Source organism: Onychomys torridus, chromosome 18 (genome assembly GCF_903995425.1).
Source record: "Onychomys torridus chromosome 18, mOncTor1.1, whole genome shotgun sequence".
Taxonomy (NCBI): domain Eukaryota; kingdom Metazoa; phylum Chordata; class Mammalia; order Rodentia; family Cricetidae; genus Onychomys; species Onychomys torridus.
Window position 1 is genome coordinate 10,699,506 of NC_050460.1, and position 26,766 is coordinate 10,726,271.

Below are 26,766 nucleotides of genomic sequence, written 5' to 3' on the forward strand. Positions count from 1 at the left end.
GAGTTACAAGTTTGAAGCCAGCCTGTGTGAAGTAACAAGACTCAAAACTAGAAAAGAAAAAGAATGGAGACAAAAGGGAAATGTTGGGCTATGGTTCAGCATTTAAGAGCACTGGCTTCTCTTGGAGCAGTCCCGGGTTCAGTTCCCAGCACCCACATGGTGGCTCACAACCACCTGTAGCTCCAGTTCCACGAGAATCCAGTGCTCAGTTCCGGCTTTCCTAGGATCCAAGCATGTGGCACTTATATGCATGCAGGCAAACCACTCATACACATAAAATAACAAATCATTTTTAAAAAGGGAAATGTTTGAATCAAAGATTGGCCTTTCAACAAGTTATTCAGTTTATCTAGAAATCAGAGTTTCATAATCTTTTAATTTCTAATTACTCTGAATAAATATTTCATTCCTGATTGCATCTATTGACTTTCGCCAACCTATGCAGATCTGTATCTGTCTGTGAGATCTAGGATTTGGAGACCTTAAAAAATGGAGCAGAGTACAGTCTAATGCTGCAGACAACCTTCCTTCAGTTTAGTATACTTTTATATATGAGTGTCACAGAGAAAACAGTGGTCCAAGGAAGGTTGTTTGAGTTCAGAAAAACATGTAAGTACATGTCAGAAAGCACATACTAAATGTTAACAGAGCTGCCCTTTCCCAGAACTTTCTCAGGACAGACAATTTAAACACAATTGCCTGGCACATACTATAGATTATATCTGGTAAAGCATGAGATCAAGGCCAAAGGCCAGATCCAGAATCGGGGTACACTGAGGACAGCACTCAGCGTACCCTTTCACCAGCTGTGTTCTGACATCCAACAAGAGTAAACATGTCTCATGAATTGAATGCAGATGTTTAACACAGGAGGCACAGAATCATGTCCACGAACAGTCCAGGGACAGAATGCACTTGAGGTCGAAGGCAAAGCCTCTGCCTTTGTCCTGGAGCCTCTCTCCCAGTTCCCCAAGGCATTGTTCACCACACATCATTCCTTTGCTTGTGTTCCAACCGTATCAGCTGCAGGTGAAATTTACACATCCACCTTCCAAACACAAGAGTACAGAGACTAACATTTCTTTGTTATTTTCCTTAGATTTCGTGGAGTCCATCATGCGTTTGCAAAAATCCTAGCTGAAGGAGGAATACGCGGGCTGTGGGCAGGCTGGGTACCCAACATTCAACGAGCTGCACTTGTCAACATGGGAGGTAACGAGCTTCCTGAATCTCTAAACCATAATCACCGAGTTCTGAGTGCCAACATCGGGGTGTGGAAGGCATTGCTGTACTTTTCAATAACAAGAATCAGCCGGGTGGTGGTGGCACACACCTGTAATCCCAGCACTCAGAAGGCAGAGGCAGGTGGATCTCTGTGAGTTCGAGGCCAGCCTGGTCTACAGAGCTAGTCCAGGACAGGCTCCAAAGCTACAGAGAAACCCTGTCTCGAAAATCCAAAAAAAAAAGAAAAAAAAAAAGAATCAGTGATGGTAACTGAACGTTTAGCCTAGAGCGTTTTTACCTCATTCAGTGACGTACAGAAAGGACCAAAGACAGAAAAAGTGTTCCCATAAGCCCAAAAGACCAAGCTATCTAAGGTCTCCTGCCGTGGTCCAGACTGTCCCCTGAGATGAAACTGATGTGTATACTGCCTGGCAGTCACTCTGCCCAGACATCCAGGTCTCTCCCTGCAGCTCTGCCCCTGTTCCTTTGGAATTGTTCCTGAATAGCATGGTGTGCAGCCTGGAAATGGGAGCATTCCTCCCACAATTAACTCTACCCCTCGCCTCTCACTTTTAAGAACTAATTTTTTGTTAAATACCTTAACTATATAATTTAGATTAGTCGATTATATATCAAGAAAGCTGCAAAAGACTTTTTTTTGGAAGGTTGAGCCAGGAGGGTTGTGAGTTCAAGGCCAGCCTGAGTCATAAAATAAAGACCCTGTGTTAAAAAAAAAAAAAAAAATGGCTTTGTTTTGTTTTTCAAGACAGGGTTTCTCTGTGTAGTTTTGGTGCATGTCCTGTATCTCACTCTGTAGACCAGGCTGGCTTTGGACTCACAGAGATCCAGCTGGCTTTGCCTCCCAAGTGCTGGGATTAAAGGCGTGTGCCACCACCACCTGGCCAAAAAAAATTTTAAGACAGATCAGACAAATATTCTTATTTAGGAAATGCTATTAATATGGTAATATATTACTAGTGAAGCTACACTTATATTATTAGAGAAAATATAAGAGAGGAAACATTTTAAAACTATATGTTAACAGATACCTTTAAAATGATGTATTATTTTAAATGTGTATGCCTAATTTTATGACTTCAAAATCTAGAACATAAACATACATGGAAATAGCATTTCATAACATCAGGAGGACAATGGCCATTCCACCACCAGACAGACAGGCCTGAGATTGGCAGTGCTCTCCATATATGGTGGATGTCTCTACACCATGGGTACTGGTGTGCCAGCCATGTTTGTTTACCAAAATGAACTTGATGTCTTAAGAATTAGGGTATGGGAAAGATTAGAAGCAACAGTGTACAGTAAAGAAGCAGCTTGTCTGCTTTATTAGGTATAGAGAACATGGGGCACAGAAATGAAAAATGTGTTCCTGTCACCCTAGGTTTTCATCTCTGGGGACAATCATTTCATGCGTATATGCACAGAGGGCCTTGGGATGTCACTGTCAGAGTTACCAACTATTTCTGTCTTCCAAAATCAACCTAAGCCAGCCCCCCAACCACAGTACCTGCTCCTTCAGTACCCTAGTAACCATCTTAGTTAGGCTTCTGTTGCTGTGAAGAGACATCCTGACCATAGCAATTCTTGTAAAGGAAAACATTTAATTGGGACTGGTTTACAGTGTCAGAGATTTAGTCCATTATTGTCATGGTGGGAAATGTGGCACCGTGCAGGCAGACATGGTGCTGGAGGAGGAGCTGAGAGTTCTACATCTTGATCCACAGGCAGCAGAAGGAGACTGTGTCACACTGGCCAGACTTGAGTGTTATTGGTTATTTTTGCTCCTTGGGGGGGGGGGGGCTGCCATCCAGCTCCCAAATAAATCATACATGGAAGTTTATTCTTAATTATAAATGCCCAGCCTTAGCTTGGCTTATTTCTTGACAGCTTTTTGTAACTTTAAATTATCCTGTCTACCTTTTACCTCTGGGCTTTTTCCTTTTCTTACTTCCGTATATCTTCCTTTCATTCCTACTCTGTGGCTGGCTGTGTAGCTGGCCCCTGATGTCCTTCTCCTTCCCTGGCTCTTCTTTGATCTCTTTCTTCCAGATTTCTCCTTCTATATATTCTCTCTGCCTGCCAGCCTTGCCTATCCTTTCTCCTGCCTTGCTATTGGCCATTCAGCTCTTTATTAGACCATCAGGTGTTTTAGACAGGCAAAGTATCACAACTTCACAGAGTTAAACAAATGCAAAATAAAAGAATGCAATACATCTTTTCATCATTAAACAAATGTTCCACAGCATAAACAAATGTAACACATCTTAAAATAATAGTCTACCACACTTGAGCTTTCTAAGACCTCAAAGCCTACCTCCACAGTGACACACTTCCTTCAACAAGGTCACACCTACTCCAACAAGGCCACACCTCCTAATAATGCCACTCCCCATGGACCAAACATTCAAACACACTTGTCCATGGGGGCCATACCTATTCAAACCGCATGTAACTGTCCAACATGACAAACCATCAAACTAACTCCCAGTTTGACCCCTACCATGGCCAACTAACTGGACTTGTCCCCTATCCTCAAAGATGTACATCATGTATATCCAGAGAGATTTCTCTAATCACTGATCCAGCATGCCATCAGTGTCCTTATCACCTTCCACTGGCTTCTCATTCGATAACCAAGTGGGGATTTGAGAACACGATATAGAATCTCTCAGAACCTTCCACATGCCCTCAGCTCCCTGAGCAGTTCTTTGTGTCTGCTGGCAGGAGGACAGCAGACAGCCGTGAGCTGAGAGACCACAGCCCTGCATACAAGAAGCTGTTCTTTACCTCTCTGATTTCAGTTTTGACCCTCTTGTGTTTCGTCCCTTTAATACCCAGCTAAACTGTCATCTCTACCCAGGTATTGTTCATGAACCTCTTAGAGTCCCTCCCCATACCTGGTCATGTTAGATGTCCTTTTCCATGTCTCTACAGTTCTCTGAGGTTATCACTGTCATTCCCTTGTACTGTGTGCCTGTATCTTCCACAACATGGTGAGCCCCTAAAGGTCATGGCCATGGTTTTACTCTGAGGCCACTACAGATGCTTCCTCGATGGTCCCTCCTCAGGCACCCCATAGCCACTTTGCCCCACCATCTGTGAAATGACTTTACAAAGGTGACCAATGCTGTTGTCTTGTAATTCATACATACATACATACATACATACATACATAAAAGCTGTCTATTTACTTCTTTATCTCCAAACATAACAGCTCTTCACTTTAAATTGTTCACATTTAGCAGCTTGCTTTCATCTTTTCTTTCTTTCTGCGTATTTAATCTGCTGGCTGTTTCTGCTTTCAGGATTTCTGCAGAAGCAGAGTGGGGCTCCACAGCACCGTTATCAAGCCAGCACCATCTCTTACTACGATTAGCACGATGGTCTCATATCTAGTCCCCTTGTCTTCCTACAGTGTGACCTCTGAGCCTCTTCACAGTAGTCTGGGCCAGCACTGTCTCCTACAGTTCTCTGTCTCCCATACATGCTCTGCTACCCCAGCCTTCTGCATCCTCATTCACATCCTAAGCCAACTCCTGCCTCATGGCAAAGGCTTTCCTTTCATTGGAATGATTTCTTTTAGCTGTTTAAACAGCCATTTGTCCGTGCTTTCTTTGGGTCTCTGGTAGGTGTCATTTTAGCAAGAACCTTCCAGATTCATGGCATTGTCTGTATTTGGGGCTCCCTTTTCTTTTCTCGCTTGTCTGCAGAGCGCTTCCTTTAAACCTACTGATTCTGGACATGCGATGGTTTGTTTTGCTCATTTCATCTGCTGTCAGGGAGCAGAGATGCTCATCTTACCGACTCTTGCCCGACTTCTAGAAAAGGAACAATTGCACTGCATCTCTACTTCAAACATGCCCGACGTTCTCATCACATCGCCATTCATTTGCCTGTACCTCAGGGTGGGCTATCACCAGAAACCCCAGGACTGTGGTGTAACTCTTCTTTTTAAAAAATCCTTGAATAGCTTCCTATTGTCATTTGAAAAAGCTGTAACAAGCTGAATGGAAAACAGTGGTTCAGATCTGTTGATTATAACTGTCAGGGTCTTAACTTAAGCAAACTTTGGTTCAGATAGAAATTTCTCAGACCAAAGACCAAAAATTCCAGAGTCACATAGCTAGAGATGAGTGCCCAGTCCTTCCTTCCTCTCCTACGGTTTGTAGCTTTGCCTCTGTTTGCCTCTGCTTAAAAACAAGAACGGTCTTTCCTTCCAGCACACGGTACAGTCCCAAGCCCAGCATCCTCTTGACACACCAGACATTCACCATTGAATGAATGACTGTTCAACCCTTTTTCCCTCGCCAGACTTAACCACCTACGACACAGTGAAGCACTACCTGGTGCTGAACACACCGCTTGAGGACAATATCGCCACTCACGGTTTATCCAGGTAGGTGGCTGTGGTGAGCCATTTTGCTTTCTCTGTTTCCTTTCCTCTTTTAGGATTTGGTTTTTAGTTATGTGTATGCATTTGTGTCTGTTTGTGGGCATGTGCATGTGAGTGCAGGTGGCTCCCGAGACCCAAAGAGTGTGTCGTATCACCTTGAGCTGGAGGTGCAGGTGCTAGGAACCACACACTGGTCCTCTGTAAGAGTAGTATGAGCTTGTAACCCTCTGCTGTCTCTCTAGACACGTATATGGCCCTGTCTTGAATTGTTGTCATAAATTCTAACTTTGGGGATCTTTGGGTCAAGAATGTCATGCTATCACCCTGAGAGAAGGATGATGCTAGGTTTTTAAAGAGTCTTCAAGTTTGTTGCAATTAAAATGTGGGAGAGACAGATGAAATCGCGGCATATTTCAGATTAAACTCAGCTAGGATTCGCACTTGATAGGGCTGCCCCAGAGGCAGTTTCTGATAATGGTCTCTTCAACTCAGTTCAGCAAGTGTGTGTGGCCTTTCTGGGCTGATTGTCCCAGTCTGGATCTTGCAGTGACCCTGTCCAGGAGCTCTCCAACAGAGGGACTAGACATGTGTGAAAACTATGAACAATAAATAAAGAGAAAAGAATGAGTCACTACAGACTCAAAGGAGTGAAAAACAAGACAAAGTAAGAGCTAAGGAGCAGGGCACAGAGGAAGCAGAATTCGACATGAGGGCTTGAGGGATGCGGCTTGTCCACGTCCCTTCTCTGACACACCATTCCAACTTCTCCATCGGAATGAGTGACTCTTGGTCTCTGCTGTCCTTCACATCACAGTGATTTGTTTCATCTGGCTCCTGGTTTTGTTGCCAAAGACTGAAAAATCTCCAATCCCCATATGCTGTTGAGATGGCCCTAGATATGTGGTGTGATATTAATATTCTCCAGTTGATATTGGAGTTATACCTTCTCCCTCCTTCTCTCTCTGTCTCTGTCTGTCTGTCTGTCTCTCAGTGTGTGTGTGTATACCAAGAATATTCCTTTGTACCCGCTACTCTCTGTCCTTGTAACACTTCCTCCAGATTTGTACTGACAGGTGACTCAGTCACCCCAGAGCCTGTCCCTGCCTGCCCATCACTGATTAACTAACTGGTTGGCACCTGTCACATTTACCCATTTTGCTTTTTCCTAGCACTGGTCGGCATCTGAAGATGGCCAGTTTTCCTTGGCCTATCTTTGAGCAGAGCATAGACAGCTCCAGAACAGGGTCTCCTTAACCATTTGTTATTCAGTAGTAATAGTGAGTGTGGGAGAGGGGTATAGAGTGTGACTATATGCCCTGTGGGTGTGTGCATGCCACAGCATGCTTGTGGAGGTCAGAAGACAACTTTCAGGAGTCAGCTTTCTCTTTCCCCTGTGGCTCTGGGAACTGAAATCAGGATTCAGGTCATCAAACTCTCCTGACAAGCACCTTCATTTCCCAAGCTATCTTGAAGGGAGAAGCTTCTCTCTATCATTCCCTACACAAAAGGAAGCCTGGAACCAGGAGGCACATACCTGTTGGCTGGCTATGCTCTAACTATTTTCTGTCTCCTTATAGAAGTAAGCATTAGTTTTAATCTCAAAGAATATTTAGCACTGCATTCTTTTTCAATATTAAATGCCTTTTCTTATAAGCTGGGAGCTGTTTAAACACTCTTTTTAAATTTCCTTATTTGTGTCTACAGTCTGTGCTCTGGACTTGTAGCTTCCATTCTGGGAACACCAGCTGATGTCATTAAAAGCCGAATAATGAACCAACCCCGAGACAAACAAGGAAGGTAGATAAAGCCCTTGGTACCCACATGCTGGAGTGTCTGTGGCAGGCTTGGTATTTCAAAGATGCTTTCTTGTAGGTCTGTGTGATTGGGATGTATTCATGTGTTTTCCTGTTCAATGGAGCAATTGTTCATATAAATTACCTCCTCTTTGTCTAATGCAAATATACTAAGACTTTGGGGTCATATTATTTAGACACAAAGTAGTTACTGTGACTTTATTGTTTTCTAAGCATTTTGAAAGCTTACTCTGCTGAGAATTTGCAGACCTCCCTGTTCAGAGCCTATGCCTTTCAGGTAACAGAATGTGATGTAGTATCAAATAGTGTGTTCTCTTTGGAAGAGGTCAGGTGGGATGAACTCAGAGAGGACTAAGGGGGTGATGGGAAAAAGAGTCAGCAGGGAAATGCCTCCCCTCAAATGAAGATACCTATGACAATGGAGTGCAGCTACTATTTGTTCAAAATAGGCAGAAAGCATTTGGTTCATGACAACCTTCCTGAGATGGCTTTGTTTACATCCGTTTACACAGGAGGAAATCTGACTACAGTCTCTTTCTCCTTGCAGGGGACTTTTATATAAGTCATCAACTGACTGCTTGATCCAGGCTGTTCAAGGGGAAGGATTCCTGAGCCTATATAAAGGCTTTCTGCCATCCTGGCTCAGAATGGTAAAGATGGGGTCTTTTGTTTTTCCTTAATTTTTGTTTTCTTTGAATTTAAATTACTTGTACTTTATAGATATTTTCCATTTTCTCTGCTGGTGTGTGGCTTAGCTCTACCCCCACAACAGGCCCATCCATCCTTTCTTTTTAAAATATTGTATTGTTTCTTTTTTTCACCTCTCCTTAGAATCATGTTTCTGTTCTTGACAGGTAAAGGCTGAATTAACTAGTCACATTTATTAATAAATAGGTTGATAATCTGTTACAAAAGTAGATAAAGACATGCTATTTATTATTTACTTATTTGCTGTGTGTGTGATATAAAGCCTTCACTACTCTCCTTACCTAAAATATCCTGGGTTGGGGTGGAGGTACAGATTTAAAAATGGAGCTCTTTCAGGGAAATTTTGCTGCTTCTGAACTTGTTATTTTGATGACAAATTATGCAGGTATTATTATCACAGAGACCCTGCTTTAGGAGAAAGTGTTGTATCAATGCTTCTGTCGTTTACTCCAGTGCAGTGAGACTCAGCATTAGACATAGCTAGTAATTGTAGTAAGTATAACTAAAAACAAGGACTTTTGTAAGTACTTATAAATATTTGAAAATGTGGATGAGCTGTGGGGTTAGAAACTTAATCAAAACTCAGCATAATATAATAATAATAATAATAATAATAATAATAATAATAATAATAATAAATATCTCTACCCACATCTGAGTGCATGCCCTGTTGTAAGGGCTTAGCCTTGAGTAAGGAACTCTAAAACGGTGAGTTCACAGGAGGAATTACGAGTGCTGTGGAGATACATAGTGAGTAAGTACAGCCCACACCAGGGAACTGAGAAGGCCATCCTAGAAGAGACCTTTGAGCTGAAATTTTAAGCGTGAATAAGGCTTGACCATGCCAAATGGTAAGAAAACATTCTCTAGAGAGGAATGGGGGCATACCGAGAGCTGAAGGCAGCTGGGGCAGGCCAAGGACAGGCTCTTCTGCACTTTTGCATTATTCTATCTTCCCTGAGTTGAGATAAAGGCCTGGGGTATTGATTGAAGCATAACTGTGGTGCAGACAGAAGTCAGGCAGTGAGAGAAGAGGGCAGCTTTTGATAGGTATTTGGGGTACAGAAGACTGATTGGATGAGGATACTGGAGAGCCAAAGAAGATAAAGGGAAAACAGGCTCTGGGCAACTGGTGCTGACAATGACTTGTGCAGATGGTCATCATTGACAGGGCAAGGAGAGTGTAGATTCAATACATTTAATCTTTGATACAGATAATTTTGGAGTGCCTGTAAGACATCTGAATAGATAGATATACAGAAGACAACCTTAATATCAGAACTGGATCAAAATCAGAATCTTAGGGGGGACTGTAGAGATGGAGATGCGGGGAGTGTAAGCAATGTCCACTTATAAATGGCAACTGGGAATGTGTGCTGTCTATCACTATGGGATAATTGCTTATTAACAAGAAAATGAACAGCAAAAGCTCTTAGCAATGTCTGATATAGGTATGTCAGTCAGCCTTTCCTTGCTGTAACAAAATAACAACCTGAAAGAAGAAAAAGTTTATTTGGTCTCAGGATCTCAGAGGTTTCAGTTGGTCAGCTGACTCCATCACCTTTCTGGGCTGGTGAGGCAGAGCGTCCTGGCAGGAGCAAGTGCAGAGCAAATCTGCTTGCTTCATGGTGTCCAGGAAGTAGAGAGCGCTCTACAGCAAGGGACCAGGGGCAGGTGCACCCTTCAAACATGACCCCACCCCCACCCCACACACTCTGTATGGAGGTTGAGGAGCTGGATTAGTGGGTAAAGCATTTGCTATGCAAACATAAGGACCAGTTTGGATCCCCAGCGTCTGTGTAAAAAGCCAGGTGCAATGGTGTGCACCTGTAACCCAAGCATGGTGGGGATGCGAGCAGATATAGCTCAGCGACTCACTGGTTGGCTAGTACAGCAGAAATGGTGAGCTCCGGGTCTCACTGAGAGACTACATCTCAAAACATAAGGTAGACAAACAACCGAGGGAGACACCCAACATTGGCCTCTGGCCTCTCACACACACAAACACTGTGGTGTGCACACATATGTGTACACACATACATATATACATACATACCACACACACACACACACACACACACACACACACACACACACACACACACACACGACATCTCTGGTGATGCTGAGGCCAGTGCCTTTGTGATCCCATCATCTTTCAGTAGCTCCCCCAGCTGGGGACCATCACTTCAGCATATGAGCCTTTGGGGGAAACACGTTCGAGTCAGACCATGATACAAAGTGTACTAGAACAAAAACCCACCTTATCTTGGTGGTCTTGATTAGCCTCAAATCATTTTAAAACTGAATATTTATTACTGAAATTAGAGATTTTTTTTAAAATTTGGCTTACAAAAAGAAGGAGCTTTTAGAGGTCCTGGTCATACTCAAGAATAAGACAGTCATTAAAGAAAATGACAATGAAAAGTAAGTAGTTAAAAATTATAAAAATGATAAGCATTGATGAGTCACCATGGGCATCGCCAGCATGGTTCTCATTGTAACTGTGGCATGGCCATGGAATTCTCCCAACTGTCTATTCAGCGAGCTGCTGTCCAGCCCTCTTTTACAGAAGAGGAAATAAGCATATAGCAGCTGCATAACTTGACCATGTTCAGTCATTAACTGGTATTTCTCAGCATCAACCCCAGGCAGTGTGATGTTGGAGGACATCTTTCTAAGGAGCTTGTATCTGTTGGTGGCATGAACAATACTGTGTGGGAACATGGTCGATGCTGTGCCTTGTAGCTGTCTGAAGGCCAAAGAAGGCTGCAAAGGGTCGTCATTCTTTTATGGGCTGTGATGCTTCTGTAGGTGCTTATCAGATGAGAGGGGAGAAAGTATCATGACCATCAGCATCATGTGTGGAGGCAGAGGTGACGCAGGCATTTTTAAAGTACCTACTATGTGCTAATTGCACCACACACAAGAATAATTTCTAAATTTGTATAAGAACACAGTAAGACAGATACTGTCATTTATATTTTCAGCTGAGAAAACCATGTCTTGTGTGTAAAAGATTTGCTCAAGTTTTCTCTGTGTAGTTTTAGTGTCTGTACTGGATCTCGCTCTGTAGCCGACGCTGGCCTCGAACTCACAGAGATCCACTTGGCTCTGCCTCCCGAGTGCTGGGATTAAAGGTGTGCGCCACCACCGCCCAGCCCCTCCTAGCTATTTTTGGACTCTGACTCCTTTTCCTTATTAGTTCAGTGTACTGAGTTCTTCAAAATCCTCTAGCTAATTGATAAAAATCTTAAAAGACTATAGAGAGATGGGAGCTGGGGAAATGGCTTGGTGGTTAAGTGCTTGCCACATATGTGTGGCCTGAAGTTCAGATCCCTAGAACCCATGTAAATGTCATCTGTGTGTGGTGGCCAGCTGTAATTCCAGTCCCTGAAGGCAGAGATGGGGATCCTCAGAACAAGTGAACTAGCCAGACTGTATATCAGTGAGCTCTGGGTTTGATTGAGAGACCCTACCTCACTGTGTAAGAGCAGTTGAGGATGATTCCTGATATCAACCTTGGGTACCTCCTACATGCATACCTACACACACACACACACACACACACACACACACACACACACACACACACACACACACACACACATACACACACAAACATGCACACTGTACACATAGGAAAAACTAAAAAGTAGGGGTGTATAGAGATGGAGGGCTGGTACCAAGGAAAGGCTCCCTACCCAGCAAGCATTACCAGTGTGCTTGTTATTGCCCTGGTGATTGCTGCTATGCATGATTAAACCCAGACATCTGACTCATAAGCACCTTCAAATACCCAGCTGACTTCACTGAAGCTTATGATTAGGTCACACTGCACAATACATTTGGTAAGTAATACAGGTAACTGATGCCTCTGGGCCAGCATGTTCTTCCTAAATCCAAGCCCTATGTGAGCTCAGGTTAGTTTTGGGAGGTACTTGCTAAGCATCACATCGGGAGGAGGAGCGTATTTGTAAATTTAAGATTTGAGAATATCAAGCCGAGAGATCTTTTGAGCACCCTGCTCTGCAGAGACAATTCAGTGGGCTCAAGACAAACCTGAGGCAGTAGCACAGGTCCATGTGCAGGTGGATTATTGACAACAGTCACAGCTGTGCTGATGGGGAACTCAGGAAGACAGCATGGATGTTCAGAGGCTCAGTCAGTCCCACCCATGAGCTCCCCACAGGCTACACGCTCTCCCTTGAACTCATCAATACCCCCACTAAACCCCACCATGGTCGTTTCCCCAGGCAGAGGAGGCATGAAGTTGCTTCCCCTGACCCCTGTGTTTCAAACCTGTAATGTTGCATTCATATGGAGAGCAAAGCTGACAACCACAGCATTAGAGATGGCTGCAGGGTCCTTCTTCACCAGCCCCTGGCTCCTTGGTCTCCCTGCAGCTGCGTCCTTGACTGCTTCAGGACATCACAGGAATATGGCACAGTCCCAGTTTTGTGCTTATGATTTCAGCTATGTCTGTGCAGATCAGCTAACCACTACTTAGTAAATCCTTGGGCTGCCTAGATGACATGTTTAGTGTATCCAAACACAGGCATATGCCTTCCTTTACAGACACACTTAGCAAATACTGTTTAGATTCCAACTTGTTAACTCTGCTATAGAATGGAGATCCTCTCTAGTCAGTCACTGATCAGAACCAAATTAGAGAGGAATCCCCTCCAAGCACCCATTTTCTGATAATCCCTACTTGCTAGAGTGGTATGTCATTCCATATCCCTCCCAGCTCCTGTGGATGCGGTCATTCAGATTAAGGTCAAGCCATTCAGAGCCGGGAGCTCCTTTTCTATTTGGTGTGAACTCATTTGTGCAGATTGCAAGACATCTGAGACTGCGATTTTTATGACCCAACCCTTAAAGGATGATCTTTGTCTTCCTCACTTCCTAAGTGTCTAATTGGAGAGCAGCTTAGTTCAGAAGTCAAGGCATCCCAGCAACAGTTGGTAGAAAGAACCTTGTGGTTTAGTCCCATGCCTTGTCAGTGGGCAGTGGACTACTAAGCTGAGCTCAACATTCTCATCTGTAAAATGGGGATAAGATCTCTCTTTTTTTTTCCTATTGCAAGTTGTTTTTAGGGAAATCTGTGACATGAAAATGCTTTGTAAGTTCAAGGCGATTTATAAAGATAAAAAACAAGATATTTGTGTGGCTTTTGTTTTGTTTTTTAACAAGTGGATTGAAAATGACTGTCACTCAAAGATGTATATGCAATATGTAGAATATATCTAATTGCTTTGAAATGTGCACTAACCTCTTTGGTTAATCTTTCAGACCCCTTGGTCAATGGTGTTCTGGCTCACTTACGAAAAAATCAGAGAGATGAGTGGAGTCAGTCCATTTTAAGCCCTTAAAGCTAGAGGGCTCATTGTTACCGAACAAGGGCATCTGCACCACACGCCCCCTATTATTTCTACCTCTTTAGGAAGATACTTTACTCCACAGAGACTGCGATTTACAAGGGGCAGCACTTTATATTTCCATGGACACCCACTCTTTCTCTAAGAGTGATCTCTCTGGTCACAATCTCTCAAGACCACCCACTGAGACCCAGCGCAGCACTTCCTAAAGAACGGAACCTGGACCACTTTGACCTTGGACCAGAAGGTGTAGACTTTGAGCTGCTGATCCCTGCAAAAGTATCTGCCTAGAGGGGTGCCAGAGGGAGCCAGGCTCTCAGACCTGGGTAGACGTTAACCATGTGGAAGACTGTGTAGTGCTTAGGAAACACATTTAACCTGTGCGCCAGTATTTATTGTTGCAGTGAGACAGCTCACTTTTCTGTTATTAGAGTGCACATTTTGTAAACTCCAGACAAGCGAGTGAACATTCAAGAATAAACATTTTGAGTTTCCCTAGTGCTGAAAGAAGTGGCTTTACCTTTTCTTGCTAGGAGGATGGAAAGATAAAAGAGACCATTTAAAGTGATGTTTGAATTGCAGGGAAAGAGGCTACTTGCTGTCAGGGCCCACCTTCACAGATGTGCTCACTCCTCCACACATGCTAGAACCTAGTAACTTCCCTGACAGCCACAGCCTGTCTGTGAGAGCAGAACACTTGCCTTGTGTAGCATACTCCATCACAGCCTGCATTTTTCAGTAGCTCTGAGAATCATAACACATGGAAACCACAACATATTTGACTGAGATTCAGCTCTCAGGGTCGTCTTATGGAGCACCTCATAATGTCCTCAGCTCTTCCTGGGTGTTTTTGGAGCAAGACAGACATGAAGCCAGCTCACTTTGGTGTGTCTCCTTCTGTACCTGTCCCCTCTGTCCCAGAGAGGGGAGAGCAGAGACGGAGAGAGAGAGAACTGACATGCCATTCTAGAATTTCAGAAGCCCGAGTATTAGTCATTTTGAATATTACTCATTCTTGCATAAAATATGACAAGTATACACCGTCTGTGGTACATCTCTCCAGTCTGCATCCATCCTTTTTCTTGTTTTAGAAAGGTTTCTCCAGATTCACCTGCCCACAGCTGCTCTCCCAGCCTCAGACACGGCATTTCAGGCTATAGCTAGGGATAAAGGCTAGAGGTGTTACTAGGAAAACCCCAACCGCTCAGGCCCAAGGTAGACCTCAGAGCCAAACGAATAGATGTCCTGAGGGACATAGATGCTCTTGTGCAACATGACTGTGGGGATGGATAATCACTGCCATTTAAAGGAGGAGGCACACTTTTAAAGATCTTTCAATGTGTGGCCGGCTCATTTTTCTACTTGGAGAAGGGGGAGTTCCATCTCTTTATGTCTTCAGGTTGCCTACCTTTCCACTGTGTTTGTCAATAATTGACAAACACGATTGTCTGTAATTGAGTGGCGAGATATATATAGTCTAGATTATATTGAATTATATGCTTAAATCCTCATGTATTCTGCTCCACAATGAATCATTTTGGGGAAATTTTGGTTTTCCTATGTTTTGTAATGTTTATGACTAAGTAAATATGGAATTAAATAATTATATGCAAACTGGACTATTCAAAATTGGCTTAGCTTTATTCTTTTGGGGGCTAGGGGCTGAAATACTGCTTCCATACTGACATATTGTTCTTCAGTTTCTGAATCTTTGTGAATTCCTGGAATTGTTTGAAGTTATCTTTCCAGATCATCTGGTTGAACTACGTCACTTTACAAATTTGGAAACTGAAGCCCAGAGAGAGGAGGGTTGCCCACACTGCAAAGGTCCTGATTGTTAGGGCATTACAGCGGACCATCACTGTACACTGGTACGGTGCCCAAGCAACTCTTGTATCTGTCTCACAACAACCCCATCTCGGATTCTTGAGTCATCCTGGGCTTTTTTTTATGTTGATGTTGTTTATCTCGTACATTTTCAGTAAATCTGTGTTGCTTGCAGCATAAAGTTTAGGATTAGATGAACTTGAACACTGAGACTATCCATCATTGGCTGTTTGCTGTGTCTCTAACTGCTATCCCATCACACCCACGGTTTACTAGCAAGCTTGGTTTCGAGGTACCCACTTGGGAAATGCTTGGTCCTCTCCAGAAGTGAACACAGCAGAAGAGTCTTCTCTGCCATGTTCTCACTTCCTACTGTGTGACTCTCTGGCACCTCTCATGTTCTCTGTGACTCGGTATTAAATATTCTAAGCAGTTTTCTTTTGCTTTCACACATTTTTTTTCTCATCAAATATTTTTTCTTCTTGAAAAAAATCTATACAATTTTGTTATAAATAGTTCTCTTTTCTTTATAAGCAAGTTTACAAGTATATCTAACTAAAGGAATAGCATCTCTTAAGACTGATTTTAGTTAGATATAATGTGGGCTTTTTCTTATTTTTTGATTTTACATATGTGGGTGTTTTGCCTGCATGTGTCTTTATGTACCAATTACATGTGGTTCCTAAAGAAGCCAGAAAAGGGCATTGAATCCCCTGGAACTAAAGAGCCAGGTGGTTATGAGCTGCTATGTGGGGGCTGGGAATTGAACCTAGGTTTTCTGGAAGAGCAGCCATTGCTCTTAACTGCTAGGCCATTTCTCCAGCCCTAAGAATAATCCATGTTTTTAGAGAGCTAAATCCTTCATGGATTATAATCCTTCATAAGTTGTAGGACTAGGTAGATCTTCTGCTTTTATGTGAATTACTGCCCTCATTAATAGCTGTTTCTTATTTATTTATTCATTCGTTTATTTATTTATTTATTTATTTATTTATTTATTTATTTATTTGGCTGTCCTCAAGAAAAATTGTTTATTGCTACATATAATATATTCATTTTGTCTTCATTATTTTAAGACTGTAGCTTTCATGTAGGTCTCAGATGTCTCTTTTGCTGTGTTAATTTAAAAAGGAATGAAATATGGGAAGATTTAAGTGGAAAATTTGTGTTGAACCTTCACATTTTCAAATACATTTATTTGCACCTGAGAGAGTTAAACTTTTTTTCCTTCCATAAACAAAAACAGATTCCTTCAGGAATCTCTTGGGGGAAAATGCATACTTTTAATATTTGATGATTTAAATATGGGTTTTGACATGGCATGGTAGCATATACCTGTAATCCTAGCTCTCAGAAAGTGGAGGTAGGAGGATTGGAGTTCAAGGTCATCTTGACTGTTTGGTAAGTTCAGAGCCAGCCTGGGCTACATGAAAGACCTTGTCTCCAAATAAAACAAAATTTGAGAAGTAAGCCATTCTCTTCCCTGCTGTTAAACCAAAGCTCCTCTTCAGTGATTATCAGACAACCACATATTGTTACTGAGTGCCAGTTAACATAGAAGGACACCTGGCCCTGAAGTCTAAGAACCTCCCTCGAAGTCTGGGCTCTTCTTTTAACAGAACTGAACTTTGACACTGTGGTCTAATCCTCCGCATCTCTAGGTGCCTGTCTTATTATAGGAAAATATAGAGAAGCCACAGCCCTATAGAAAGGTACAAAGAAACCGCTGCCCTATAGGAAGATAGAGAGAAGCCACTGCCCTATAGGAAGGTATAGAGAAGCCACTGCCCTATAGGAAGGTAGAAAGAAGCCACTGCCCTATAGGAAGATACAGAGAGACCACTGCCCTATAGGAAGGTAGAGAGAAGCCACTATGCTCTGTATGTTAACCCAGTCTGTCTCTGATGGGCCATAATTTTGATATTCTGTTTTTAAAAGAAAAATATTTTCAATTAGACTTGACTTTCCCTGAGTGTAATATTTCCTCATAATCCAAGATTGGAAAATGCTTTACTCAGACTTTGTAACATAAGCTGGTCTGTCTCACCATGGACTTTGTTTTTCTCAGGGTAATTTCTTTTAGTAACTGGGATGCATCACCACACAGTATCGCCTTCAGCTGCCCCTTCATACCTACTATAAGGTTAAAATCTTCAGCGATGTGTTGAAGGCCCTCTCGCTCTGACCTCGCCATTTGTTTCTGGCCTTTTCTCGCCCTGCATTTCCATCTCTGCCTTCTTTTAGCTACATAGCACTCTGGTTATTTCCCTAGAGGTGCGCTCCACTGCACATCACACAGCGTCCGTTCTGTGTCTTCCGCCTAACTTCCATATGATCACCCTGCCCATCCTTCATTTTTGTTGGCTAGTTAGTTCCGGATTTTGTCTATCAGAAGCTTTCAAGAACTCTAGCACCCATGGGTCCCTTTGCTTACCTTACTAAGTGTATAAATATGCAATTTTTCCCCCTACACGGGGGAGGGGGTCTATCTGGAAGCAAGGATTCTATAATACTTCTCTGGGAGTCGCATAGAGGATATCTGTTAAATCAGAAAGGGTTTCACTTTTTAAGGAAATGGAGAGAAAAATATTTATGGACAGATTATTATATTTTATTTTCCCTCTCTCTTCAGAAGATAATGTTGAGTGGTGCCTTGAACTTCATTATGGTATTTACCGAATGCTCAACTTCCCCCACTAAAAAGATATTGGTGTCAAATGTATTATTTTTAAGAAATACCATCTTCATCACATGAAAACCTTCCATGATGGGCTGGCAGGATGGCTCAGTGAGTACAGACACCTGCTGCCAAGGCAGACAACCTGAGTTCCACCCTGCAGCCCACATGGTAGAAAGAACAGACTCCTGTGACCTCCATACACATACCATGACATACTCATATCCCCTGCTACATAATAAATAAATAGATAGATAGATAGATAGATAGATAGATAGATAGATAGATAGATAGATAAAACGCCAGCTGGGCCTTTAATCCCAGCACTTGGGAGGCAGAGGCAGGTGGATCTCTGTGAATTCAAGGCCAGCCTGGGCTACAAAGTGAGTTCCAGGGAAGGCACAGAGCTACACAGAGAAATCCTGTCTCAAAAAACCAAAAACAAAAAACAAAAACAAAAACAAACAAAAAATGACTCCCATATAGACTAAGATTGGGTAGTTTTAAATAATAGAACATTTAGTTATACAATAATACAATAGTTAGTTTATTAATAGCTAAGTAAAGGTGTGATTATGTCATTCTTCATTTTAGAGTGGGTCTGGAAGATTTGCCTTTCCTTTAATACAGACAAATGTGTGCTTACCTGCCGCCGCCCCCCCCCCCCCCAAGTGCCTTAGCACTCCTGAACGGTGGAGTACATGATTATTTTTCTCTTCTGGTCCTTTACCCCCGACAGGCTGCTGTGATTGAGACAGCAGCAGGAGCCATTTGGGAGGTTTGATTAAAGCAGGTGAAGATGCTTAAAGAGGTCTGTTTGCTGAAAATACCTGGTGCCAAACAGGAACACGTGAGTAAATAAAGTGCACTGTTTTGAATTTTAAAAATAAATGCTTTTAAATGCCAGATTGATTTAGTGGTTATTTCCCATCCAGTTATGGCTTCAAGATAAAAACAAAAAAATAGAGATTTTTTTTAAAACTTTACTGTTCATCGTGGAAATTGAAATTGGTTTGGAGTGTTGGGTTTGAGATATTTAATACTAGCCAAAGAGATAGTTATATTTCATGGCTATGATTTTTTGTTTTGAGTATTCCTGGCTCACCCAGTTATTCTGTGCACAGACTCCCTGGCAGAGGCATGGCAGTCAGCTGCAGGACCAGGTCGCCTTTGATTCCCGAGTCTCATCAGGTACAGGACTGGCAGCTCCTCTTCCGCCTCTCCCAGCCACCAGCTCCTTAAAGCTTTATTGTCCAAAGCCTGTTCACTTTCACTGTGAAGGAACACAGTTTCTGTGGCTTCTACACGGAATCCGGCAATCCCAAACCCATAGTAGGCATCCAATAAATCTGCATTTCACCGGTTCACAAGCATTCGCATGTGTTTGAGAGACAGGGGAGGGGGAGGTGTGGAGGCTCTTCCCTGCAATCCTCTGGTCTTCCAGTGGCCGGCTCAGCCTCTGCCACATTCACAAGTCTGAATGGTGATCTCAGCACACAGCTTCTCCCTTTGTGAGAGAACTCCCACCTCCGCCATCCTCGCTACCTATCTATTACTGTGATTTTGTCGATCTAATAATACTGTTTAATGACAGTCATACAGTATGTGCTCTTTTGAATTTTATTTTCTGTCTCTTAGCTGAAAGGTCTTGGATGGGGATTTGAGAGAGGCATTTGTGACAGGGCACGACAGTGCAGAGGTTCCTCCGTCCTGTATTCTTGCAGAGGCCATTTCGGGTTTAACTTGGCCCTGAGGTTAAGATGCCCCAGCTAACTTAGCTTCTGCTAAACTGCTTGCTTGTGCAGACTTTGCCCTGCAGCAGCTGAGTGAGATGCCAGGATGTGGGTTTTGCTTTTAAAGGTCCTTTGGTCTAAATGCTCTGGGCTATGCTTAGGTCCTGAATACCTGGATATAGTCTCAGCTGGATGGAATAAAGACTTTCACCTGGCTGTAAACTGTGGCTGAGTGATAATCTCTGGTGGGCTTCTTGTGAGCCAATGGTTCTCAACCTTCTAATTCTGTGACCCTTTTATATAGTTCCTCGTTGAATCCCAGGTTATTGGGTATCCTCTGCCAGCTGCTACTTCATAACTGTAATTTTTCTACTGTGATGAATCATAGTGTAAATATCTGATATGCAACCCCTCAAGGGGGTCACAAACACAGGTTGAGAACTACTGCTATAAAGCGTTTAGATGGATCCTTGGGGAGTAATGGATTATTAGAAGGGATATTTAACATCATGAACACACAGACAGACAACAGCTTAGTGGGGCTCTGAGCAGAATTCAGGCCCCAGCACCAGACGCACAGCATGGTGGGGTCAAGAGGAATCAGAGACCATGTGACAGAAACAGGGATCTCTTCTAATACTATCTGATGCTGGGGGTGGTTTACAGCACAAGCCTGCAGCCAGGCCCTGATTGCAGACAAGAGACAGGAGAAGGGGTAGGGAACAGGATGTATGGCCACCAATAACTCCTTTGATGTAAACTTGCTTCCCAGGTCAGAGATCCTGGCCCCTGGAAATTAAAGATTCACAAAGCCCTCAGGGAACTGTCCATTGGCATCTACGAAGTAAGGCCACCTCCGCCTGGGTCACTGTGGCCAAGCATCTGCTGGACTCTTATATTAGTGGACTGCCCTGCAGAGCCTCCAAGTCTAACAGGTCCTTTCTTTTTTGTTGCTGAAATGCCTCATACAACATGAAGATTAAGCAGTTTTTATTTAACCGTGTGTCTATCAAAAGTTATTTGGGTTATCTACAGTGTGGGGCTATTAGAGATATAGCAACTATAAATAGTAGTGTGCAATTTGCTGCATGAACGTTTACACTACTCCAAGGGAATATCCAGAGTAGGCCAAATGGGAAACCCACATTTAGTTTTTAAACTACAGCCCTATCATTCCCATCAGCACTGTAAATGGGTTTCTCCATGCTCCATTAATGAAAAAAAGAAAGAAAGAAAAAGAGAGAGAGAGAGAGAGAGAGAGAGAGAGAGAGAGAGAAAGAAAGAAAGAAAGAAAGAAAGAAAGAAAGAAAGAAAGAAAGAAAGAAAGAGGAAAGGAACATGACTGCCCCTAGGTATGGTGGAGGGGAAGGTTTATTGCAGGTATGTGGGAGAGCATAGTCAGAGGCAGGGACCTTTGGGAGAGTCCAGAGTTGACCCTCAGCTAAGCCATGTTCGGAGAAGGCGGAGGAGAAGAGAGGGGAACCAGGTGCAGCAGCCATGAGGCCCAAAATACAAAGAGAGCTAGTAACCAAAGTGGTTGGCTTATATAGGGAAGAGCAGCCCAGCCCTGGCCTGGAGAAGTTTAGGGCAGGGGGGGGGGGGTATGCACACCAGTAGGGCTGTAACAGGTAGGGGCTGAGGGATGTAGGGAGAACCTGGAGGCCAGGTTCACTTTGATATGTTAAATAGGCACCTCAGCCTTTTGTCCCCTTTGAAGCCTAACACTCCTGTCATTATTGACATCACCATCATTTTAAGTTAAAAAGAATCAAGTCACATTTCTTAGTGCACATGTTGGGTGTGTGTGTGTCACCTGCCACAGTGCCTGGTGGAGGGCCAAAGACAACCTGTGGGAATCAGCTCTCTTTTTCCACTATGTGGGTCCTGGGGATTGAACCCAGGTAGCCAGACTTGGCAACAACCTCCTTTAGAACCATCTCACCATCTTGTTAGTGCCATGTTTAGGGAAGTCGTGTTATTGTCAAAGGGTCTTGATTGGTTCATTGTTTCTGTCAGTTAAAGAATTAGAAAGCAGGGATAATCTTTAGTGCAATCATCGGGGGAAATCTGACACAACTGAGAACAGCAGATGGCTTCAGCAGGAGAGGTGAGGAGACACAGCAAGACACACAGACAGAGGGACACCTTATAGGGAGACCGCAGAAGCAGGAACCCTGGCTTTCCTGGAGGGCTGGAAGTCTTAAGGATCTTTGAGGGGTCTTCCTCCTCCCCAGTTTATTCTTGGTAAATCTGGACCAAGATGAGGAGGCCGATAGGTCCACAAGTTTGGGGTAGACATATCCTAGTCTGGCCTTGAACTTGTCTACAGGCTGGGGCATCTGGGCAGAGAGGAGGCCTGTGGGGCTTTTCTTTTAAGCTGCCAGACCTTTGTATCAAGTCGGGAGGATGAGGAAGAAGGCAGCCATCTTGGCAGTTCACTGTCTTAATTCTAATTTGTTTCCCTGTTGCTGCTGTGGCCAAAGCAGCTGTTTGGCCTAGATTCCGGTCGCAATCTTTTATTCAGGGGACTCGGTAGGAACTCAAGCAGGACCCTGGAGGCAGGAACCGTGGATGGACATAGCTTGGGGGCTCACTCTCTGACTTGCTCTGTCTCAAGCTCCGCTAGCTTTCTTTCTTCAGCCAGGCCCACCTGCCTAGGGATGGTGTCTCCTACAGTGGGCCGAGCCCTCCTTTATCAATCAGCAACCAAGACAATGTCTCACAGAAATGCCCACATGCTAATTTGATCTGGGCAATTCCTCAAGTGAGGTTTCCTCAGATTTAGACTATGTCAGGGTGACAGTTGAGGCTAATAAGGACAATGATTTTTTTGCTCATTTTCAAACTGGATTTGTTTTGTTTTGAGACAGGGTCTCTCTACATAGTCCTGGCTGTCCTAGAACTCACTATGTAGACCAGGTTGGCCTGGAACTCACAGAAATCTGCCTGCCTCTGCTTCCTGAGTGCTGGGATTAAATGCTAAGCGTCACATTGGATTCTTTACTATGGAGTTTTGTGTTGTAGGTATGTCTGAACATGTCATAGATATAAGGATGAACAAACATGTCATTTGCAGTTTTTCTCAAAATATGTAGCCTGTGGTTTTCATTCCCATAACAGTGGGTTTTTTTGTTGTTGTTGTTGTTGTTTTGTTTTTTGTTTGTTTGTTTTTTTGCTTGAATTGTTTTAAATATTAACTGGAGAAATCTAAGCATCCTTAAACATGGTTTAGGGCTGGAGAGATAGCACAGCACATTAAGGCACTGGTTATTCTTGCAGAGGACTCAGGCTTGATTCCCAGTCCCTACTCTGTGGTTCACAATTGTATGTAACTGCTGTTTTAAGGGCTCTGACACCCTCTTCTGACTTCCACAGGCTCCAAGCACACATGTGGTGTACAGACATACATGCAGGTAAAACATTCTCACATCAAATAAAATATATAAATCTAATAAAATTTTTAAAAATAAACATGGTTATGCCTGGCGGTGGCGGCGACGGCGGTGCACGCCTTTAATCCCAGCACTCGGGAGGCAGAGCCAGGTGGATCTCTGTGAGTTTGAGGCCAGCCTGGGCTACAGAGCAAGATCCAGGACAGGAACCAAAACAACACAGAGAAACCCTGTCTTGAAAAAAACCAAAAAAATTAAAAAATAAACAATAAACATGGTTGATTTATGCGATAGATTCTGAACTATGTTTGGATAGCATAGAGAAAAGTATCACTTGATTTTCCCCAATTTTTTAGTCTTATTTTCATAAAAATATTAAAATATAGTATTAAAACCCCTCTCAGATATTTTCCATCTCATCCCTGGCCTTATCCTTCCTTTCTCTGACCCTTAACTATAGGATTAGAATGAAAATATTCCCTGTTCATACTTTACTGAAGGCAGAGGACTCTCAGGACTAATAGGGAGGGGAAGTTATACTTTTTAATATAAATGAAAATACTTTTCATGATAAAGAACAGGAGATAACTTAATTGGAGTTTAATCATGATAGTGTAATGGTCCAACATAAAAAATTCCACGTCTCTTTCCTACAGCAGAATAGGACGGAAAATAAATGTAGAACTACCTACTCCAGGACAGATGAAGAACACTGAAATACTTAGCAGGATGTCAGCACATAATGGCTGTTCCCTGACATTTCAGGGTTAAGACCTTTATGTCAGGAGCCTGGCAGAAATGAAGACATTCTAAAAATACACTTGCCTGTCACAACTTGACTATCAGAAACAATGGACCCCAAAGAAATGGGAATTTCCCCAGGAATCTTAAGCTGGGAGAAGGAAAAGGCCCCAACCAGGGGTTGGGGGGAGCAGTGGGGTGATTTATCTCCTTTAAAGAGGTTTCACGTAGCTCTGACAACTTGTCAGGCCATGGTAGCTGATGAGATTGAAACTCAGGCAGTGATAAGTCTATGCTGGGCTGGACCACACCTTGGCCAGGACAGCTGAAATTTGCATCCCTGGCCCTCTGTTTGGTTTTCATTTGGTTTTTGACACAGGGAGGGTCTTACTATTTAGCTCTGGCTCTCCTGGGAGCAGCCTGGCCTCAAGCTCACAGAGATCCTTCTGCCTCTGCCTTCCAAGTGCTGGCATTAAATGCATGTACCACTATGCCTACCTGCTAGACCCCAAAGATGAATGGATTTGGGGTGGGGTCACTAACTCTTTGTCCCTCTTCCCAATGTGGCCACACTGGATAAACCTCCTTTCCTTGCTTTCCACTATAAATGTGACTCTTGACATTGTCTTATTGAGTGAGGGTTAGTGGCTTAATCTAGCTTGGAGCACAGTCTTTGACACCCAGGTTCAATAACACTTGGGTGTGGACAGTAGCAATAGGGTAGGTTAAATGGAAAGGAAGGTCTGGGGTGCAGCTCAGTGGCTGGGTACTTGCCAAGCAAATGTAAGACTTGTTAAATTTCAAGCACCTATAATATAGGTGCTGAAGCAAGAACTCATTGTATCTATGAGCTTCTGGTGTGTAATATTTGGTTGTATTATTTACTATATATGCTTGTACCTGAAGTATTATTCCCTGTGATGATCAAACCATTTCTTAGGGTGAACTCCCCACTTATATGGTACAGATTTACTCTCTCCTTAAACTTGTACTGGGTGTCAGCATTCCAACACTGTATGAGGCACCGAGAGCAGGAAAACAAGAAGGGATCCTACTTTGATGAAGTTCACACTATGATAGTAAAGAGAAATAGCCAACAATTTCAAAACATCATAGATTACAGAGTGTGATGGGGCAATACAGTGCAGAGATTCCTCCATCTTGTATTCTTGCTGGGGCCATTTCAAGTTTAACTAGAATTTGATCTCTTTGATGGAGTATCCCAAGGAAAATTATCCAACTCTTTTCTAGAACTCCAACCCAAACCAAGATACCCTAACAAACTTAGCTTCTGTTAAACTGCCCGCTTGTGCAGAACCCCTCCAGCTAACCACTAGTCTTAGCTTCTGCCAAATTGCTTGCTTGCACAAAATCACCTCCCCTACTCCCACCCCAAGGGAAATGCCAAAGTTTCTGCCTTCAAAAGCCCTGTGCTCTGGACACTTGGTGCTACACTTAGGCCTGCAATACCGGAGTGTAGTCCCAACCAGCTGAAATAAAGACTTTCAGTTGGATATAAACTGTGTCTGATGATCATCTCTGGCGGGCTCCCTGTAACATTAGCACTGTGCAAAAGGCAGGAACAACCAGTTCTGTCTGGTGAATAACAGAGTCACCAAGAAGAGACACTGTTGTTTTTATTAACTACAGTGGCTGCCCCTTATGCAACTGCCGTCCTAATCAGCAACTGCAACTCCTCCGCAGCTACTAATAGTGGTTCAGCTGCTCTGGCTGCAGCCAGGTGGGAATTCTGTTCCTTCAGGCACCAGCTCTTTCACCTTGCTAAAAGGAACTTTATCTAGATCTCTGTCCCTCTAAAGAACTCAGGGTTCAAAGGTTGAGGTGAAAATCTGCTCGCTCAGGGAGGCTGAATAGCAAGTAGCTCACCTTCTCTCCTAGCTTACATCTCCCCCAAAAACCTGGCATCCTTCTGCTCTGCCCGCACCTTAAGAACCCTAGCTACACATGTTCCTCCTTACCACTTCCTGTCAGCTAGTTACTGACTCAGCCTCCTGCTCACAGATTAATTATATTTAATCAAACAAATGTAACACATCTTTACATTGTTAACAAAAGCGGGAGGGGGGGGGAGAACATTCCATAACAAGACATTCCTCCTAAAGACTTTCTAATGTTTTATTTTTACTCATATGTATGAGTATTTTGCTTGTGCGTGTGTATGTGCTCAGTGTACTTGCCTAGTGCAAGTAACATCAGATTCCCTCAAACTGGAGTTACAGCTAGTTGTAAGCAGCCATGTGGATGCCTAGGGCTGTACCCAGATCATCTGACCCATCTCTCCAGCCCCAAGATTTAATTTTGAGTGTGTGTGTGTGTGTGTGTGTGTGTGTGTGTGTGTGTGCATGCAGGTGATTATGGAGTCTAGAAGAGGGCATAGGATTATTTGGAGCTGGAGTTATAGGCAGTTATAAGCCACCCATGGTGACATGATTGGAAACTGAGTTCTCTGTGAAGGCAGTAGGTGCACTTAACACCTGAGCTATCTCCCCAGCACTTTGCTAAAAATTTTTAAAAATTCAATGTGTGCTTTTCTTCCATAATGGAAACAACAGAATTCCAGGGGAAAAAAATGGAATTGAATTTTTCAAGAGTAAGATAGATCATCATGGAAAAAGTAAAGGTTTTGAGAAATCAACTTTGTTCACTCAATAGCTCAGGGGCATGTGGCTAGTGGGAAACGAGGTGACAAATTGCAACATCGTGGGGAAAGAAAGAGTGCAGGGAGAGTTAGAAGCATGGGGAGCGTCTAATCTGGAACATACTGCAATTGAGTTGGGCCAGGACCACCATTAAGTACCGTCTTGTGTTCTTATATTCTGAAACCTGCAGTATGA

At 43.2% G+C, this 26,766-nt stretch overlaps 1 protein-coding gene across 4 annotated transcripts in view; it reads left to right on the forward strand.

The window, feature by feature from the left end:
• Positions 1–15,813, forward strand: part of Slc25a27 (solute carrier family 25 member 27) — a 28,380-nt gene extending 12,567 nt beyond the window's left edge. For 3 of the 4 annotated variants that reach the window (XM_036167284.1, XM_036167286.1, XM_036167285.1), the window contains 5 exons: positions 1,100–1,212; positions 5,557–5,641; positions 7,343–7,435; positions 8,000–8,102; positions 13,456–13,696. In XM_036167284.1, coding sequence (XP_036023177.1) covers positions 1,100–1,212; positions 5,557–5,641; positions 7,343–7,435; positions 8,000–8,102; positions 13,456–13,527 — 466 coding nt within the window. In that variant the 3' untranslated portion in view covers positions 13,528–13,696. Of the gene's footprint in view, positions 1–1,099; positions 1,213–5,556; positions 5,642–7,342; positions 7,436–7,999; positions 8,103–13,455 lie in introns of all 4 variants that reach the window. The other variant, XM_036167287.1, reaches the window with a different exon arrangement.
• Positions 15,814–26,766: the final 10,953 nt, after the last annotated feature.